General features: G+C 29.8%; 1 protein-coding gene across 1 annotated transcript; it reads left to right on the forward strand.

Annotated features, from left to right (window-relative positions):
• The first annotated feature begins 552 nt into the window (after positions 1–552).
• LOC112685987 (remodeling and spacing factor 1) lies at positions 553–11,010 on the forward strand. Its single transcript, XM_025558065.1, is given in 20 exon segments — positions 553–871; positions 1,749–1,933; positions 1,997–2,193; positions 2,254–2,923; positions 3,197–5,048; positions 5,161–5,265; positions 5,678–5,788; positions 5,923–6,011; positions 6,013–6,046; positions 6,171–6,270; positions 6,373–6,574; positions 6,638–6,777; positions 7,500–7,673; positions 7,772–7,946; positions 8,049–8,363; positions 8,435–8,667; positions 8,728–8,849; positions 9,103–9,326; positions 9,397–9,498; positions 9,579–11,010. Coding segments are annotated over 20 exon segments (6,282 nt in total). The 5' UTR covers positions 553–696; the 3' UTR covers positions 10,656–11,010.
• The last annotated feature ends 7,944 nt before the right edge of the window (positions 11,011–18,954 follow it).

Here is an 18,954-nt window from a genome sequence, read left to right on the forward strand (position 1 = left end):
TAAGTTGTTTTTTAAATGTATACAAAAAATTTTAAATTACAGAATATGTTTTTGAGTCTCTCATAAGTAAATCATTTTTTTCACAATAATGACACATTTTAAATAGTTATATTATTAGTATCAATTTTAATCTGAAACCATTTTAAATATATATGTATACACAAATAAATATATACAAAAATGAGCTATTTATTTATAAAAAAATATATAAAATAGGTACCATGTTCATCAATGACAATTGACGATATAATAATTATTAATATATCAATACATCATAATACTTGGCTTTGTAAAATAGTATTAGTAATTAGTAAATAGTTATTAGTTTAGTCCCAAGGGGGGGGCTAATTCCCCCTTAGCCACTCCCCCTAAACCCGCCCTTGAATCTAACCTAATCTAAGCATGAGAACCAAAATTATTATTATTGTTGTTGTTTTGGTTGTCGGTGTGATTATGATTATCGAATAATAAACGCGAACCGTCGATGGTTGGGCGGTGTGGTAGCAGAGTCCATGCCCATGGCAACACTGTTTTTTTTCGGTTCGAAAAGTGGGATATCAAAATGGTGGCGACCCATTCGTGATAGGTATTTTGTTTTGTTTTTTATTTATGTTTTGATTTCGATTTGCGAAAATTCAAAATATCCATTCGGAAGTGCGAACGATGTGACAGTACCGACATAGATTATCCCATGAAATGCCCGAACACACGATGACCTCACCGCCGCCGATTGCTGACGCACAGGACGTGTGCGCGTCGGATCCCAATTTCGCAGTGATATTTGCTTTCTGCGAACGTTTCGGGGACAGTTGTGGTGTCACCATTCCCACGTTCCAAGAACTTCAAGAAATGCTAGAGAAGACCGACGAAGGTAACGCACGGCCAACTTGATCCCCATATATATATATATATATATATAGAAAATATACCCATCTAGAACTTCGGCCATTAAACGCTGTGTTATGTTTTACAATTATGACCCAACGCTCCATGTCAAATCTAAATAACCATGTCCACCAGATTATTTACACTTATATAGTAAAGCCCTTAGATGCAACTGTAGAAATTAAGTTGAGTTTACTCTGTTCCCTTATGGTTGAGTAAGTTTTTGGTGGGTCGCATTTATTATGTGATTGGGTGTAGAAGTAAATGTGTAGTTTTTTTTTTAAATTGCTTTATTATACATTTCTTACAATTTTATGTTTAGTTAAATTTACAAATAACATATGTTTCATTAATTCTAAAAAATACAGCTTTGTATTGTTCCATTGATTTCAAAACATCAAGAAAGTATATTTTTTTGATTGATTTGAAAATGTGATTATTTGTTTCAATTTAATGATAAATTTTTGAGTTATTTTGAACAATAATAAATAGTTATAATTCTAGTAAAGTATTACTAGACCAAAAATGTATCCATTAGGAACTTTAAATTAATTATTCTTTACTTTTCATCAATTAAAATTATTTAGATTGCTTAAATTTAAAACCATAAGGTATCTTTATATGACTTGTGTTCTTTAAAGTTTTAATACTTTTCAAATATTTTTTATTTTATAGTTAAAACAATTACTTGTAACAAAATTTCAATGTGTTATAATTTTACAAATCAGTTGTTTTCCTGTAATTAAAAAAATAGTTTTTTTTTTGTATATTAATTAAATAAAATCTAAATAATTTAGTTTATTTTTGTGAACTATAAATATTAATATATTTTTATAAAAAAAAAAAAAATATGTTATTTTCAGTTCCAGAAACACTGATCAACTTGCATGTAAAATTATTGCGTAAAAGCAAAAAAATTGTGTATCTAGATAAATGGGAAAAAGCAATCCTAAAATTTTGTCAAGGATATTCAGTACCAGAATGTTGGAAATTAGAACATTATGGATACAAAGGAATTTCTGTGCAACTAAAGTTAAGAATTTTAAAAGTAAGTTCATTATATATTTTTGATATCATATTTTGTTATATTATAATAAAAAATTTTCTACAGGCTCTAATTGAAGTACAATTTGACCATAATGTTAAATTTAAGGCTGAAATAAATAAATATGAAAGCTCTATGCTCCGTTCTCAACCATTAGGTTGGGATAAATCAGGTGCAGCATATTGGGTACAGTTTGATCGATCATATAATATTCGAGTTTATAAAGATGACATTGATGAAGATTCATGGAAAATGGTGGCAAAGTATAAAATATTTTTAAATTGTCTTCAATAGTTATTTAAACAAACTTTTATATTTTTTAGGGATAGAAGTACATTAGTGAATCTTATAAATGAACTTTCTGGTATTAAAGATACATCACTTACAACATCTCCAGTAATTGAAAATGAAGATGAATGTAGTATTAATGATTCTTCTGATTTTAAATCAGATATTAATATATTTGATCCAAGAGAATATTCTCTTGAAAAACCTATTGATTTAAAAAGAGAAACTGATGAAGATAAATCTCTTGACAAAATCAATATTCCTATTGTTGGAGATGTTATTGAAGAATCAGTTATGATTGTGAAGGGAGAAGGTTCAGGACTTGAATGTGATACTGGTAATCCTGATGAAACAAATACTCAAAATGAGACTTTGAAAAATGAAGATGTGAAAAAACCAAAACTATGGACTATTGAAACTATTTGCAGTTCTTCTAAAGAAGTCAAAGAAGACATTTCTGTGCCTAAGACAGGGTTTTTTTTTGGTGATGATTCTGTACCATGTTTTAATAATGTTTCTAATGGAGAGAATTCTCAACTCATTAAAGAAAAATTTGAAGGTAGTTCATCAAAAGAAAACTATGAAGATCTTACAACAAATAATAAATTAAATGAAGATCTTACAACAGATAAAAAATTATATGAAGATCTTACAACAAATAAAAAATTAGATGAAGATCTTACAACAAATAAAAAATTAGATGAAAAATTTACAGTAAACGAAAAATTAAATGAAGAATTTACAGTAAATGAAAAATTAGATGAAGAATTTACAGTAAATAAAAAATTAGATGAAGAAGTTGCAATAAATAAAAAATTAAATGAAAAATGTATAGCAAATAAAAACTTAGTCGATGAACATGCAATAAATGAAAAAATAAATGAAGAACTTGTAGTAAATAAAACATTGGAAGTAGATCTTGAAAAAAATATAAAATTAAACAAAGATCTTACAAAGAATGAAAAAATGGATAAAGTTGTTGATTCTACTACAATGAATAGCATTGAATCATTAGATAAAGGATGTAGTAGTAAAAGTACAGAGGATTTATCTGTCAACAAAACTTCAAAACAATCGGTATTTAATATAAAAGTACATGAAGAAGAAGTGCAAATCACAGAACGAAAAGCTAATGAAGTTTTTACAAAATCTGAGTTCACCGTAAAAGATGATGCTCACATTGTAAATAGTAATATACCAGTTTTAAAATCTAGTTGTAATGATAAATCAATTACTTTTGATGAAACCGAACAAAATAACATTGTGAATAAATATGAGGAAAATGAAAAAATTGAATGTAAAAATAATGATTATCAAAGTGGCATACAGTTAACACATGCTAATTCGGTTACTAATGTGGATGTACATTCTGTAAACCAAGAAATCTTTGGTATTAAATCACTAGAAAATAGAAAAGAAGAAACTGAACAGCAATTAGAAAATGATCAACAGCTCGTAACTAAATTAGAAGATAACACTGATGTACATATTCATGAGAGTCCCATAAAAACTAATAAACAATCAACCAGTGATGGCAGTCCAAGTGATAAAATAGAAAAAGTTGTTAAAAACTGTGATAATGTTAATCCTATTAAATCACTTTTAAGTACTGCAAATCAATGTATTGATATTAATGAACAGAATATTGATACAGTTGAACAAAATTCAAGCACATTGGATAATATAGAGTTTTCAAATGAAGGTAATTTAAATGTTATAATAGATAATAAAATATCGGCTAATGAATTTAATATAAATGATAATAATAAAGAAATTGTGAGCTTAGAAGTTCAAAGTAATGAATCTAATACACAAATAACAAAAAATGTCGATGAAGATATTCAAACGATTGATGATTTGAATACAAATGCTACTTATTTAAAACATGATGTAAATCTACACACTGAAAGTGAAAACTCAATTAAAAGTGAAATTGAGTGTAGTGGCGAAAATGTGAATAGTAAAGCAGACGATCAAACTTTAATTGATAATGTTAATCTATATCCTACTACTTCTAAACAAATAGATGATGAACAAAATTATAAAAAACCAAATTTGACCTTGCATAATATAAGTAACATTATTGAAACTAATAAATCGGTTGATGATACTATTGTAACAAAACAATCAATTAATACTTGTAATATGGAAATAAATAAACAAGAATATTATCAAATTAAGAATAAAAATAATAATGGTGCAAGTATTCAAGAAAAAACTGAATCTGTTGCAAATATAACGCAAAATATTTTTAACAATAAACACAGTTTGGATAAAATATTGCAAAAATCTGTTGAAATTAAGGATATATCAGAATGCCCAAGCCATAAAAAAAACTTTATGGAAGAGTTTAAATTAGAAAATCAACCTGAATCATCTAATTTTGAAGTTGAAAAAGACAATGTTTGCATGGTTAAATCTGAGAAAAACATTAAAGAATTAAAAACAAAAAATTTGGATTCAACTGTTGAAAAAAATAATAGTGAATTTATTGAGAACAAAAATAAAATTGTACTTGCTAACCCAAAAGTTCAAAAAAAAAATAATTCAACTAATATAGCATCAGAAAATCATAAATTTCATGATGAAATCCCCACCATTTCAATGGAAGATAAAATTATACCAACTGTTGGTAAAATTAAACATAATAGTAGTAAAAGAGATAAAACTAAATTAATAAGTACTGAACATAAAACTGATGTTAGTTATGAAGAAGAACCAAAAAATGAATCCTATAAAAAAGATAATTTTCCTCCTAACGTGTCTGTACAGAAAAGTATATTGGCAGTAGAAATGGATGAAAATAATGCTAATGAAATTGTACAAGGTGGTAAGTTTTGTATTATTTTTATAATTGAATGTTTAAACTTAATATAATGGCTTAGAATAGCACATATAATGGTTTTATGATTAATTTATTATTTAAAATATATTTAATTTAGAAAATTGTATGACTGAATCTATAAAAAATGATGATAATTCAAAAAACAATGACAATTTTGATGAAGATATTAATCAAGAATGCAAAATAAATAAAAAAGATAATGGTAAGTTGAACGAGGCATTATAAATGAAATTATAAATTTAACATAAAATAAAAATATATTCATTTATTAATAATTTTAAAAATCCTGATTATTAAGGTCAAACTTGAATCAAACCAATTTTTTTTTCTACTGAGCTTCAGATTTTCTAAATTTTTAAAATATTATTATTTAATTGAATGCCTCAATAATATACCTAATAGTATATATTGAGCTTACATACTAGTCATCTGTACATTTTGAAAGCTTTACATTAAGATAATAGTATTAAATTATGTTGGACGTAATATGGGTGTAAATACAATTATATACATAATATAAATTTATGTTTTTAAATTAGTACATATTTCAGGTTTGACAATTGAATAGTTCATTATATCACTAAATTTTTATTATGAATTATTATTTATTCTAGATCCAATTGATAATAATACATTGCAAACATCTGAAATAGATTCTTCTCCAGTTTATGAAGATATGTATGAAAGTGCAGGTGACCCAAATGAAGATACATTTATTGAAAGTTGTAAGTACTAGTAGTACTAATAGTTAATCGATTAATATTTATAATTTATGTTATAATATTTACTGTTTCATGCTCAATATATACATTTTGTAATAATCTAACATAATAATAAATATATATTTCTAAAAATCTAGTTAAAGAAGAGCTTGATGATAGTGGAATGATAGATAAGACTGTTGAAGAAAATGAGAAAAAAAGTGGAGAAGAAGATTTAGAAGAAACACCCAAAAAAAAAAGGAAGACCTGGTAGAAAAAAAGGTATCCATTTCAAATCAACAATAAATATTAAATACTCTAAATTTCTGTTATTTTATTATCTTTAAGTATAATGATAGTTTTCATGATAAAAGAAAAAAAAAATTTAAAATAAGTTGTTTATTAGGGAAAAGAGGAAGGACTAAAAAAAATACTACAGTTAAGCAGGAATCTACAAGTAATAACGAAGAAAAAATTAAAAAACCATATAAACCTCGGCAAAAAAAAAGGTGATACTTTTGGTATAATATAATCTTAAATTCTTAGTAGTCATATGCAAAAAAAAAATTCTTAGTAGCTTTTTTTTTTTAATGTTTAAAAATGTTTATAGTTGTCACCATAGCAGAAGAAGTGACAGTGTTTCCAGAACCAGCTAGCGATGATAATGTTCGTCGATCAAGGCGTATTGCTGAAATCAAAATTAAAGAACAATTTATACCTTCAACACAATATGATGACATTGATATACCTGTGAAGATTTCAAAGAAAAAAGATAAAGGTGTTAAAAAAGTATCTACACCTACCAAAAAGGTAAAGCAAGTGCATAAATTGTCAATAAATAATATCTTGTGCTACAAATTGTATATTGTATAGATGGAAACTGCTGAAGAATCTGATGATGATGAAGAGGATCCTATTTCTAAAAAGTATAAGAAAAGAAAACGAAAAGGAAAACCTGATTCTTTGAAAAAAATAAACATGGTAAATCCATGGAATGTAGATTCTGAATCAAGGTATATAACATCATTTAATAGAAAATATAAATTTATTTTTAAGTACAAACATTTTTTAGTTTATCTTATAATGTAAAGCAATCTTTAAAAATAACTTTTCTATAAACACTTTAAAATAGTTAATTTGTGCTAAAAGTCTTATGCTACTAAGTTTTAAATGGATAATTTATCACAAAAACTAATTTAAACAACTCATTTATCATATATCCCAGTAGTTGTGTTTAATGAATGCAAAACTTAAAACTAAATCAAAATAATATTACATTTTAAAATTTATACTGCTTTTCTTAGATTACTAACTTTGGATTAACAATCTTAAGCAATGTTAATTCTCACTTAATTTATTGTGTTAAAATTTAGATCAGTTCAATTTATATTTCTGAAAAATTGTAAGTTTATATTCTAACAAAATTTCATATATATTGAATGTTATCATTTTTTTTAAAAATATTTTTTATAGGTTTTGTTTTTATATTTTTGATGTAAAATAATAACTATTTGTGATTTTCTCATTTAATATATTCAATTTTTATATATTATGTTACATTAATCTACCTTAAAAATATTTTTTTAGATGCAATAATCTTTGATTTTTATTTAAATCGAATAATTTCTCCCGGTAATGTTTAGCAGCATTATTCTATATATTTTCTTTATAATTTTAGCAAACCGTTATTTTGAATTATTTAAGCTTATACATTTTTATTAAATAAAATGTTTAGTTCGTCTGAAAACAACGTAGAACTATTTGAAGATTATGACCATGAAGAAGAGGATGAAATTCTTAGACCTGGAATTGAACCAAATATATCAGATCATGAGTTCTCTCCAGAGTCAGATATTAATGAAGATGAAAATTATTTGCCCGAAAAAAGAGCAAGAACTGCTCATAAAAAAAGGTTAATATTATAAGTTAATAGTTATTCGATTACATAATAGATGTAAATAATAAAAATATTATTAATGCTGTTTTTTTTTTGTTGTTCTGATTTACAGACCAAGATGAAGAGTTGAAAGATGATATGCCATGTCAAAACTGCAAAAAAAGTGATCAACCTGAATGGATTCTGTTGTGTGATACTTGTAATCAAGGATGGCACGCTTCTTGCCTCCGTCCTCCTCTCATGGTGATCCCAGATGGAGATTGGTATTGTCCTACTTGCCGACATGTTAGTATATTTATATTTAACTTTCTCATTATTTTTCATTCTCAATTATTTGAATATTCTTTACTATTTTGTCATAACTTCCCAATTTTACTTTTCCTATAGAGCTCTCTATTAGATTCTTTAAAAGAAGTTTTAAAAAAATACGATGAAGAATCTAAAAAACGTGAAAATGAAGAATTAAGACGGAAACGTTTGGCATATGTGGGAATAAGCCTGCAAAATGTAATATCTTCTAAAACAGAAGAAGTTAAAACTCCAAAACTGCCTACAGTACATGATTCTTCAGAAGAAGATGAAGAAGAATCGGAATCAGAATCTTATGATTCAGAACCATTATACCAGTTGAGAGCTCGACGCCAAACTAATGTTAGCTATCGTTTTAATGACTATGATGATATGATTAATGAAGCAATATTAGTAAGTAATAAAATGCAGAATAACATATGAACACAATTTTTAGTGTTTATTAATTATTTTAATTATTTCAGGAAGAGACTGGTGTTAACGAATCTGTTACAAAGAAGTCTATAGAAGCCAAAGCAGACAAAAATGATAACGATGAAAATACAGATTCTGAAAATGTAGATGATAACAAAAACAGAGATGACTCACCGATTGCACCAGCATTATTGCATTTAAGGGGACGAAAGAAATCTAAAAAACTTACCAACTTAGATATCAGTTCAGATGATGGATCGGATGAAGATTTCAAAGGGCCTTCGTATGTCTTATAACATTATTTAATTTATTTTTATACAACAAAAACTTAAATTTATTTTAGTGATGGTGATGATGATTACGAGGAAGAGTTCAGTGAATACAGTGACGACTCTGTCCAGAATCGAGCACAACCAACAAGACGGTCTGTACGAAATCGAAAAACAGTGGTCGACCCTGACTTCAGTAAGTCATTTTTAGTTATGATAATTTATATTTAATTTAAATAACTATATATAATTTCTATAATAAATATAACATGATATAATATAATTAATATATATCATATACGCCTTTATAATATGTGCTATTAAGGCATTAATATGTACCTTTTTCATCAAGAGCGCAAAGCAAACTTAACCTTATTGCACAATCAAAGTTTTATTTGATACATGTATATTTAAAACTTTACTGTATCATTTGTCGCGTATAATTATAGTAAATGACGATTCAAGTGAAGATGGTGATAAACGTCCAAATAAAAAGAGATCAAGACCCTGGTCAGAATCTTCAAATAGTGAAGGAGAAGACTTCACGTGGGGGAAAAGGAAGAATAAACGTGCAAACATTCCTTCGTCTTCATCATTATCATTTAAATCGCACAAAGGATCGAAAAGACAACGTAACTCAAACGATAGTGTACAAAAGTCTAAAAAATATAAGGTAATCTAAATACCATTTTGTATTTAGAGTGTGTATTTAAATGTAGTTTTATTAATATTGTTCTTTTCAGATCAAGTATGGCATGGAGTCGGATTCAGATTCATATGGCCAATCTAAACGAAGGACTAGGGGACGGCAGATTACTTACGCCGAATCCGACGAATCTGAAGAGGTACGATCATACCATTGTTGTACTTTCATATGACTAAAATATCTCCTCTAGTTAAAATATAATGTTTTTTTTGTTCGTAGGAAGTGCAAACGAAAAAGCGTAAAGTGATGAGTGACGAAGAAGATGAGTACGTATTAAACGACGAAGAACTAGCGGCCGAGAATGACGACCATCACTTGGAGGTGGACGAAGAAGACGCGATGGCTAGCAACGATGAAAAGGATGACGACGAGGATGCAGAAGAAGAAGAAGAAGAAGGAGAAGAAGAAGAGGAGGAGGAGGAAGTCGCGGACGAGGAAGAAGGCGACGATGAGGAACAAAAAGTAAGCGATTCGAAACCAGCGGCGGTCCAGCAAGTGGCCGAAAAGTTACCGACATCCGCAGCAGCTGCCGTTGCGCAATCAGTCATTAGAGAACTGCCCCCTCCTCCGTTGGTGTCCACCGTGCCGCCGACAGCCGCCGCGGACTACGCGCAACAACGGCTGTTGCCGCTAGCCGCTGGAGCCACGACGGTTCGGACCAGCGTCCTAGCACCGACGCCACTGCCTCCGGTCGATCCGGCGGACAAGCGTAAACGACCGTCTCCACACCAATTGAACGAATCACCGTTGCCGAACCCGTCGGTCGACTATGGCGGCGGTGGCTACCCGTATCCTTCGGACGCGACCAAAGTGGTTGCGTCCACCGTTGTACCACCGTCACAACCGGTACATCAGGCCGCGTTCAACAGACCGCCCGTTGTTGCTGCTGCAGTGGGGGCGGCCGGGTTCAAACCCATGGCCGGCGTGCCGCCACCCGGCTGTTTCCCCGCGCAATACCGCGTGCCCAACAAAATGGCCCCTACGGGGTACGTAGCGCCACAGGTGCGTCAGTTGTACCAGTCGGTGCCACCGCCTCCGCAGCAGTCGCGGGCCACTTATTCGCAGTATCCCATAGACTACGCGGCCACCGGAACGCCACTACCATCTCCCCTGCCGCCCACAGTCTCCTTCAGGAACGTGGTCGTGGCACCGCCGCCGTCCCATGAACATCTTCCAATGCAACCATTGCCGCCTCCTGTTACTCAACAGCAATCGGTTGTGATTTCCGGTGACAGCGAATTCGGCGGCCTCGTGTCGTACTTCTCCAGTCAACAGGAAGACGACTTTGATACATGATGATCTCTTGTTTGTCATCCCCCCACATTATTATTTTTTACTCAATTATCCCCTTTTCTTCTTGACTGCCACCTACATCTTTACAATTATTTTCGTATATTACCATCGTTTTCTTTTGAATTTAACCTTAAGATGGCAGTAACATCAATATATGCAGATACTCCAAATCGCTATTATATAATATTATAATCAAAAATTATTGCCATTGTAATGAAACCATTTCTTTTTATAACTCATTCTAATTTTAACACATGAAATAAAACCTTTTGATTATATCACTGACAAGAGACCATGTTATTATTAATGAAGATCTGAGGGTGTTAAGTAGTGTACAATTTTATTAGTGTTGAGGTATTTGATTATGTTAATTTATTTTTTCATTTCAAATACATCTAAAGAGTTTTATTTTTTTTTCTTGTATTATTGAAATTATTGAATTATAATGCCTCTATATGTGTATAGACTCCTAGTCTAACTTTCATTTGTAGTGCTAAATTTTTTATAAATATATTTTTTCTCCATTTAATTAAACAAACAACATGGAAGGGTCTCTTTATGTAATGTTTAATGTAAAAATAAATATTTTTCTGAACACATTTAATATTATACTTGTATTATTATGTAGTAAAATATTTTAATTGTTTTTTTTATGTTTATCAATATGTTTTATGTTGTATGTACGTAAATTGTGTAATATTCTACTTTCATAAATTTAATATATTCTAGATTATTAATTATTTTAAAAAAAAATGTATTATATACAAATATAAATATTTATATATAACTTATATATACTTATTTATAATTCACCTATTGAACACAAAACATTACATTTTACATTTGTTTTAATTGAACAAAATTTAATAATATTATTTTAAGTTTTGTATAAAATCATATTAACCATTAAGATATTTGAGAGTTGTACTTTTAGATCATACATTTTTATTTTTAAGTAGATTATATATATATACATATTTATTTATTTGTATAATTTATTTCAAACTTTTTGTTATTTATTTTCAAATGAATATATTCATACAGACTTGAACTGTCTGATTAAAACATTTGAATTGTGTATCTGTAGGACGTAGGTGTGTATTTTACTTAATATATTGAATTTAAAATAATATTTTCATATTGGACAATAATTGTGAAAAAAATTATGTATCACTTCTATTTAGATCTGAAAATGAAAAACTTAAGCGTTTCTCTATAGATTATTTTCTAGAGAAAATGGCTTATATAGTTTATTAAGAAAATATTTGATGAGACATTTTTTGAGCAAATTTACGAATCAATAGAATGTTAAAGGAAGAAATTTTACTATGTGTAATAAACCTAAATGTATACCGCATTATGAATTTTCAAACATATTCTTGAACTTTTTAGTATCCATTCCTGTGGCAAAGGGTTGAATTCATCCCAATTTTATCAAGACATACCATTTTTCACTCTACTATTCCGGTATTTTTTCAATTCCCGGTTGGGACGTAAATAAATACTGGTTTCTAAGAATCATTTCCAGTAGTTTTTAGCGTGAATAACTTAAAATAATCCATTATGTATTGTGTTGACATAGTTAGTTGGACATAACTAAAGAGCTGATTTTTAGGTTCTTAAAAGCTTCATATATGATGCTAATATGCTCTAAAAAAACCCTAAAATATTCTCTAAATATTTCTTAAACTTGTAAATATGTGATAATATGATTTTTTTTTATTCTTAAATAGTTCAATGATAACATTAAATTACTGTTATGGGTCATTCCTTTGGTAACAGGTAAATTATTAAAATATAAAAAACAAAATAGTTAAATAAAAACAATGAATAACTTGTATGCACCATTCCTTAGTAAAAGATAAATTATTTAAATGGAAAAAAATGGATAACAATTCCATACATAGGAATATAAATATAACAATCAAATTTGTTTTCCGAGAAAAAATCACAACTCCAGAAATTCATAAAATGTGCTTTATTATGAACAATAATTGAATATATTAAAAATATGAAAAATAGACTAAATATTCTCAAGGTAAAAATATAACACATTTTACAATTAACAAAATTATGCAAATCTTTAATATATTTTGACTTAAATAATAGCATTGATAATAGAATAGACTATTCTATAATCAATGATGCTAGGTATTCAATACTAGATCTTCATATTTCAAACTTGTAAAATTTGTAAATTTTAACTTAGACATCGGAGAAAATTTAGGGGGGGGGTTAAAACCCCTTAAACCCCCCCATGCGTGCGCCACTGATTCTAGTAAATTATTCTTAGGAAAATATTAATTATTCAACCCATAATTGTTATTAATTTTATTATTATTATTACTATTATTATGATTATAGTTATTGTTATTATTAATTCACTATAAACAATTGCATATCGATAATAATAATTATAATACTAATAAAAAACCGTCCGGAAAGTCGACGCACATTTTGCAGAAGACATGTTGAAAAAACCCACCGGCTGACCCACGTTCAATTAAAAACTGCGGGTATCTACTTATAAAGTATTTTGACATAATTTCGATTTTCCTTATAATTATTTTAAGATATTAATCAGACCCTACCGATTAATTCAATTAAAATACGTGAATATGAACTTAAATCGAATACAACATTTAGCTAGGTTTTCCGTTGTCTAGTTAGCAATTGATGTAATCCGTCGAAAAATTGAAGAGCCCACAGGATCGAAAAAAGGTTATTTGTTTTTCGTAATTTTCCAATTCATCAATTAATTTTATTTAAATTTAACGAGTTTTACAACTTAATATGGCATAAGAAACAAAAGACATAATCGATGGTTTTTTTAAATAATATTACAAAGATTATAGAGAATGTACACTATTATTTTTTTAGTCCGTTTACATGTACATTTGATCTAGAACAGCGTCTCTCATCCTTTTTTTTCATTCACTCCTTGACCTCTTGCCATTGTTTTACGTACCTCCAATGGTCAATTTGATTGATAAGAAATTACAAGATCAGTTTTGTTGGAAAATATTTAATTATGAAGTATTTATTTTAATCAGTATGCATTGTATAATGTATTAAAAAAAAATGTAATGTACATTTTACAATTAAATTTTTATTGTGAATCTTGAGATTGTTTGGTAATACTTAATTTTTGAAATCTGGTTCCACAGATGATTAGTATACTCACAAAAAGTCTATAACGATGTTTGTTTTTAATGAACGTGTATGTATGACGTGAAAAGACTTTCCGCACATACAGTGCTCGTTATCAAATACTTCATAAATTATTTATTAATTCAAATACATTGATTTTTAAATTTTCCGCCATCATCTTTTTTTTTTTCCCTGAGTGCCCTCACGTATCTTTGTGTGAGTCACCTAAGTTTCGCGTACATTGTATCGAGAAGCGCTGATCTAGAACAACGATTTTATTTTGCGATCACATATACAATTCTTCTAATCGCACAAGGTATTACGTAAATCAATTGTACTTTCGGTCCTGCGAGTAAAAAAAAGTGTGTGCAACTAAATTTGTCGTAAAAGAGATTTTTAAATGAGATTCTAAACAATTAAATGACAGTCGTGTAAACACGTAGAATATCGAATTTTTATTTTTCGTGCAACGTTAATCCGATAATTATTTTGTAACCGCTCTATATATTAACTAATTGCTGTTGTTCTAGTCAAATTTAATCGACTATTTCGAACCGATCTGTCGTTTGGAATCAACGCACTTGTCGCCGGATCGAGAAGTAACTAAATTGAGCCAATCGCAGCGGACGCAATCGAATTTGATCCAGTTGCTGGAGCAATTGAATACAGGCATGCGTGTTTGCACGAGTCTATGTTGTGGAAAGTCAACGTGTTCGATGAACAGATTTCGACGGCGCAGAAGATGCGTGAAGACCAGCTGCTCGCCGTTACGTTTATCGACTTATTCGCCCTGTCGCTGAAAGATGGGATGATGATCCTGAGAGTTTTTGATTTAGTCGAGGACGAATACGAGTCTGGCGCTAGTCTGCACGTCCTGAAACTGAACAGCATAGTGGAAGAGGTAAAACGCATTGCACAAACGTTCTGAGAATATATCGGAATATCGATCATAACTAGGTTCTTTTGATTCGGTAGATAATGTCGTCACGGGAAGACATACGGTATTACAGCAAGAAGATCGACGACGAAAAATTCAAGCTGGACGAGGTTATTAAAACGTTTAACGGGGAAATTCGGAACATGAGTTTTAAGAAGTATCTCTTGAAAATCTTTATGAATAAGTACAAGCCGCCCAAAGTGAAAGTCCACCACGCCAACGACGGTAACGACTTGACTCGGGTCGCCGTACGAGTATAATGCGGTAAATTGTCGTGCTGAATGGAACATTTTCTGTTTCAGAATCCAGTTCGTTTTCCTCGTCGGACGATTCCGATAGCGAGTCCGATGGCAAGTCCGTAGAGGATGCGCTCGAAAATCAGAGTGCGGAATCGAATGTGGTGGAAAATGAATTCGTTGAGTCCGATGAGAACGTAAAACCGGAAGATTTAGAGCAAGAATTATACGAATTGGCTTTTGTGTTGAGGTCGAAACGACATGGACTCGAACAATCCATACTGAAAACAAAAAGTGAATTGGAACAGTCGAATAAAAAATTAGTCAATGCTTACGAAGAGATGGACGTCGTGGACAAGAAATTGGAACAGGAAACGGCATAATTGAAAACGTACCAAGTGAGAGATTATACGCAATACTATGCCTACACGTGTGTAATACGTTATATATCAGTTTTTATCACTTAGGCTTTCTAAAAATTGATTTGATCGCAATACATTAGTAATGATATTTCGTCACCAATGTGTTGAACTTTTGATTATGATTACGTAGGTTAAAAAAATATCGAAATTGAATGACGTCGAAACGACGGCGCAAATAAATAAACATCGAATATTGATCTATGCACCGTTAGAAGATGTTATTCTGTGTAACAAGCACGGTTTTTTACAAATAAAAAAAAGTACAGTCGAATACAAAAAATAAATAAAAGACTTGAAGGATATGTGCAATGAAGAACAAAAAACTGTTTATGACATGTCCGCGGAGAGAAAAAATTAAAGTGCGTTATGAGCAGTGTCAAAGAGGTCCTCATAACCGAAATATCAAATAAATTCAATTGGGAAACCGATTGGGGTTTTATCGACGACATGAAAATGGCCATAATCGATACTATGATTTTGAATCATACGTCGAAAATAAATATAAATATGAACACAAATCAACGAGTTGACAAAGAGTTGCAAGTAAGTATTGCTGATTATCGTAAAAATTGTCTACGCTTTACAGTAGATTACCATTTCATGCGCCCAAATAGTTTTGTTAAAAAAAAAACACGATATTGATTGGTTGAGTTTAAACCAAACGAGTGTCCATTTCAGTTTACGACTCGGGCTTAGTAATTTCAACGATCGCTTAATAATCGATAGGCGAACGATGACACGGAAACATTTCGGTTTTGTTCCGTTTCGCCGTAGCTATACAATAATAATTAGGTGCCGGCGTGTCGTTAATAATCGTTCGGGAACCGTTTCAGAAAGCGATCGAAGCACTAGAACAGAAAGTGACGGGATTGCGGAAATACCATATTTGCAATATAGATAAACTGCTCCTCATGATGCAAGAAAGAAAACAGAAGATGTTGTCTCTCCAACGCAGTCCCTCCAACTAACAAATGGAGTAAGCGTATAGACTCTATTGATTTCATAACGTTTACGTTACATAGGTACGCATCGATCTTGTAGTAACCGCTGAGTAGTAGTTACCTGGTGTTGCACGTGGTCTCAAAAAATAATACTGTTTAATAGTGTCCATATGAAATGTAAAATAACGATTTATTTATAACGATATTATTTTGTTATCTTTGTGCAATAATTAGGTTTTTTTTCTTATTTTTATTCGTCCTGTCTATTTCTAAGGTTTATTATTTATATTATAATATATATATTATTATTATATTAATTATTTATTATTATTATTATTATATTATTATTATATTATAATATATATTATTATTATAATGTTAATAAAATATCGGAACTCCATTTTTCAAAGTTACAAAACAGTGTTTCCGCGTGTCCATTAAATTGTACTTCAATTTCATATCAACTCATTTAACTTGTTTTAGTTCATTGAAAAGAGGTGTACTTATATTTCGGTACTATTATTCTATCTATTATTCTATTGTTCTATTTTTTTCGTTTTTAGAATAACAATAACAAATCGTTTTAAATTAAATATTAGTCGACTTTTTTATTGTTGTTCGTATGCTTTTGTATTAAACAAAACGAAAATAATGATATTATAAAAATAATGACTAATAAATCTGTGTGTTCTCACATGATGTGCGTTGGTCGTTTTGATTTTTGATATTTGTTTTATTTCTTAAAACTTTCGATTTGTAACAATATTGAAAACTATGATTATTTAATTATTTGTGATTTATGTTTTCTTTTTTCCCTTTTAGAAAAAAGTTGAAATGGGCCGCCAATTAATAAGAGAAGACTATTCTTGGTACAATAGTGTGAATAAAGTAAATGTTTAAATTATTTATTTATGATTAGAATTAAATTGATGTTTATAGGTATAATTTTTGTTTTTTTATAAAAAAAAACGGGGAAAAAACGCTCACTACAGTCGTCATAATGTTCCTTGCTTCCTCCAAAATCATTATGTTTTCAGTGCTACTGATAAGTTCATGAGTGTTTAAATTATTGTCTTACAGATTAGCATTAAATATAATTTCAACACGGTCAATAATATTACATTGGAAAAAAATTGGCACCAGGTATTGGACGTATACAAAATGCTTTTAAAATGGAAAAAAGATATTCTTAGTAAGATATTCGCGTTGCTGCAGAGGGATGAAGTATCGAATCAATTTTCACCTGATAAGGAAACCATTGAAAAAGTGCTGGAATACGGCTCAGAGGAATCCTACCATGAAGTTGTCGATCAAATGATACCATAAGTTGAACAGCTCTTTGCAGAAGGTGATGAAATGCCACAGAATTCCGAACATCATGTTTCAGAAGAGATAGGGGAAGACGTTTTTGAGGAGACGTCACCGAACGTTGAATACTGCGCGACGGAAGACTTAGAAGGAGACATTTACGACGAGACAACACAAAGTATTGGACATCAAATTACAGAAGACTTTGGAGAAGAAGTTGTCGACGAGGTAATGGACAGGAAGCGAGATGGTGAGTCCGTTAGTAACGAGTTGGTTCGCAGCGATGGAACAGAAGTGAAATCGCTGAATCTCAGAACGAGTGTACGGACCAATAATAGAAAATTAACAGAAAAACACTATCCGTGAGACATAAATGATAATATGCAGACGGGGTTATCAATAATCAATGCAAATAATATTATAACGTTTCTTCGATAAATTATATTTATATTTTTGCTCAGCCGTTACAAATTCATTTATTACAGAAAACGGTGAGACTAAAATCACTAACAAAATCTGTAGACTACAGTCAGTATGGTGTATAATATATATACAATGATGCTATGAAAAAATAATTACATTATTATGTATATTATTTGACTATAAGAACTATTGTGTGCGTAGTTATAATTAATATATATATATATATATATATATATATAAAATTATAAATACTTTTCAAAAAATATATCGAATCCGAATGCATTGAATGATTAATTAAGTATTACACACTAATATGTATAGGTACAATTATTAGAACCGGATCTGATAAATTTGACGCCCAGGGAAAATAAAAATGCAGCGCCCTTATGTAGGTGTATTGTAAGCAGTGTGGTGTCCTGGGGGTTAAAACCCCCCAATTTTTTTGTAGTTCTATTTATTACTGAAGTATTGCAAAATATTGTTGACGAATGACGAAATATTTTAAAACTGCTTTGAAAATTGAATAATGTATATTTCATCTTATACCAGAAAATAGGTACTATTCATTAGCAAAATATTATTTGAACTTTCGCAGTAAACTGTAAACTACGTAATTCTTAGGGTAGCGTGTCATATGTTCGAAAATCATGTGTTCGAATGCCATATGTCCGAATTTCAAGTGTACGAAAGATTGTCTGTTCGAAAGACTTTGTGTACGAAAGGTCGTATGTTCGAAATTATCGATAAACGAAAACAACATCAATTTTACCATAATATTTATTATTCGTTGATTCGATTGTCTGTGAAAAAAATTTAATTTAAAAATATAAAAAGTCGTAAGATAAATAAGTCATTAATAAATGTAAATGTTAAATAAAAAAAAAA

This window comes from Sipha flava, unplaced genomic scaffold (genome assembly GCF_003268045.1).
Source record: "Sipha flava isolate LNK unplaced genomic scaffold, YSA_version1 299_pilon_pilon, whole genome shotgun sequence".
Lineage (NCBI taxonomy): Eukaryota > Metazoa > Arthropoda > Insecta > Hemiptera > Aphididae > Sipha > Sipha flava.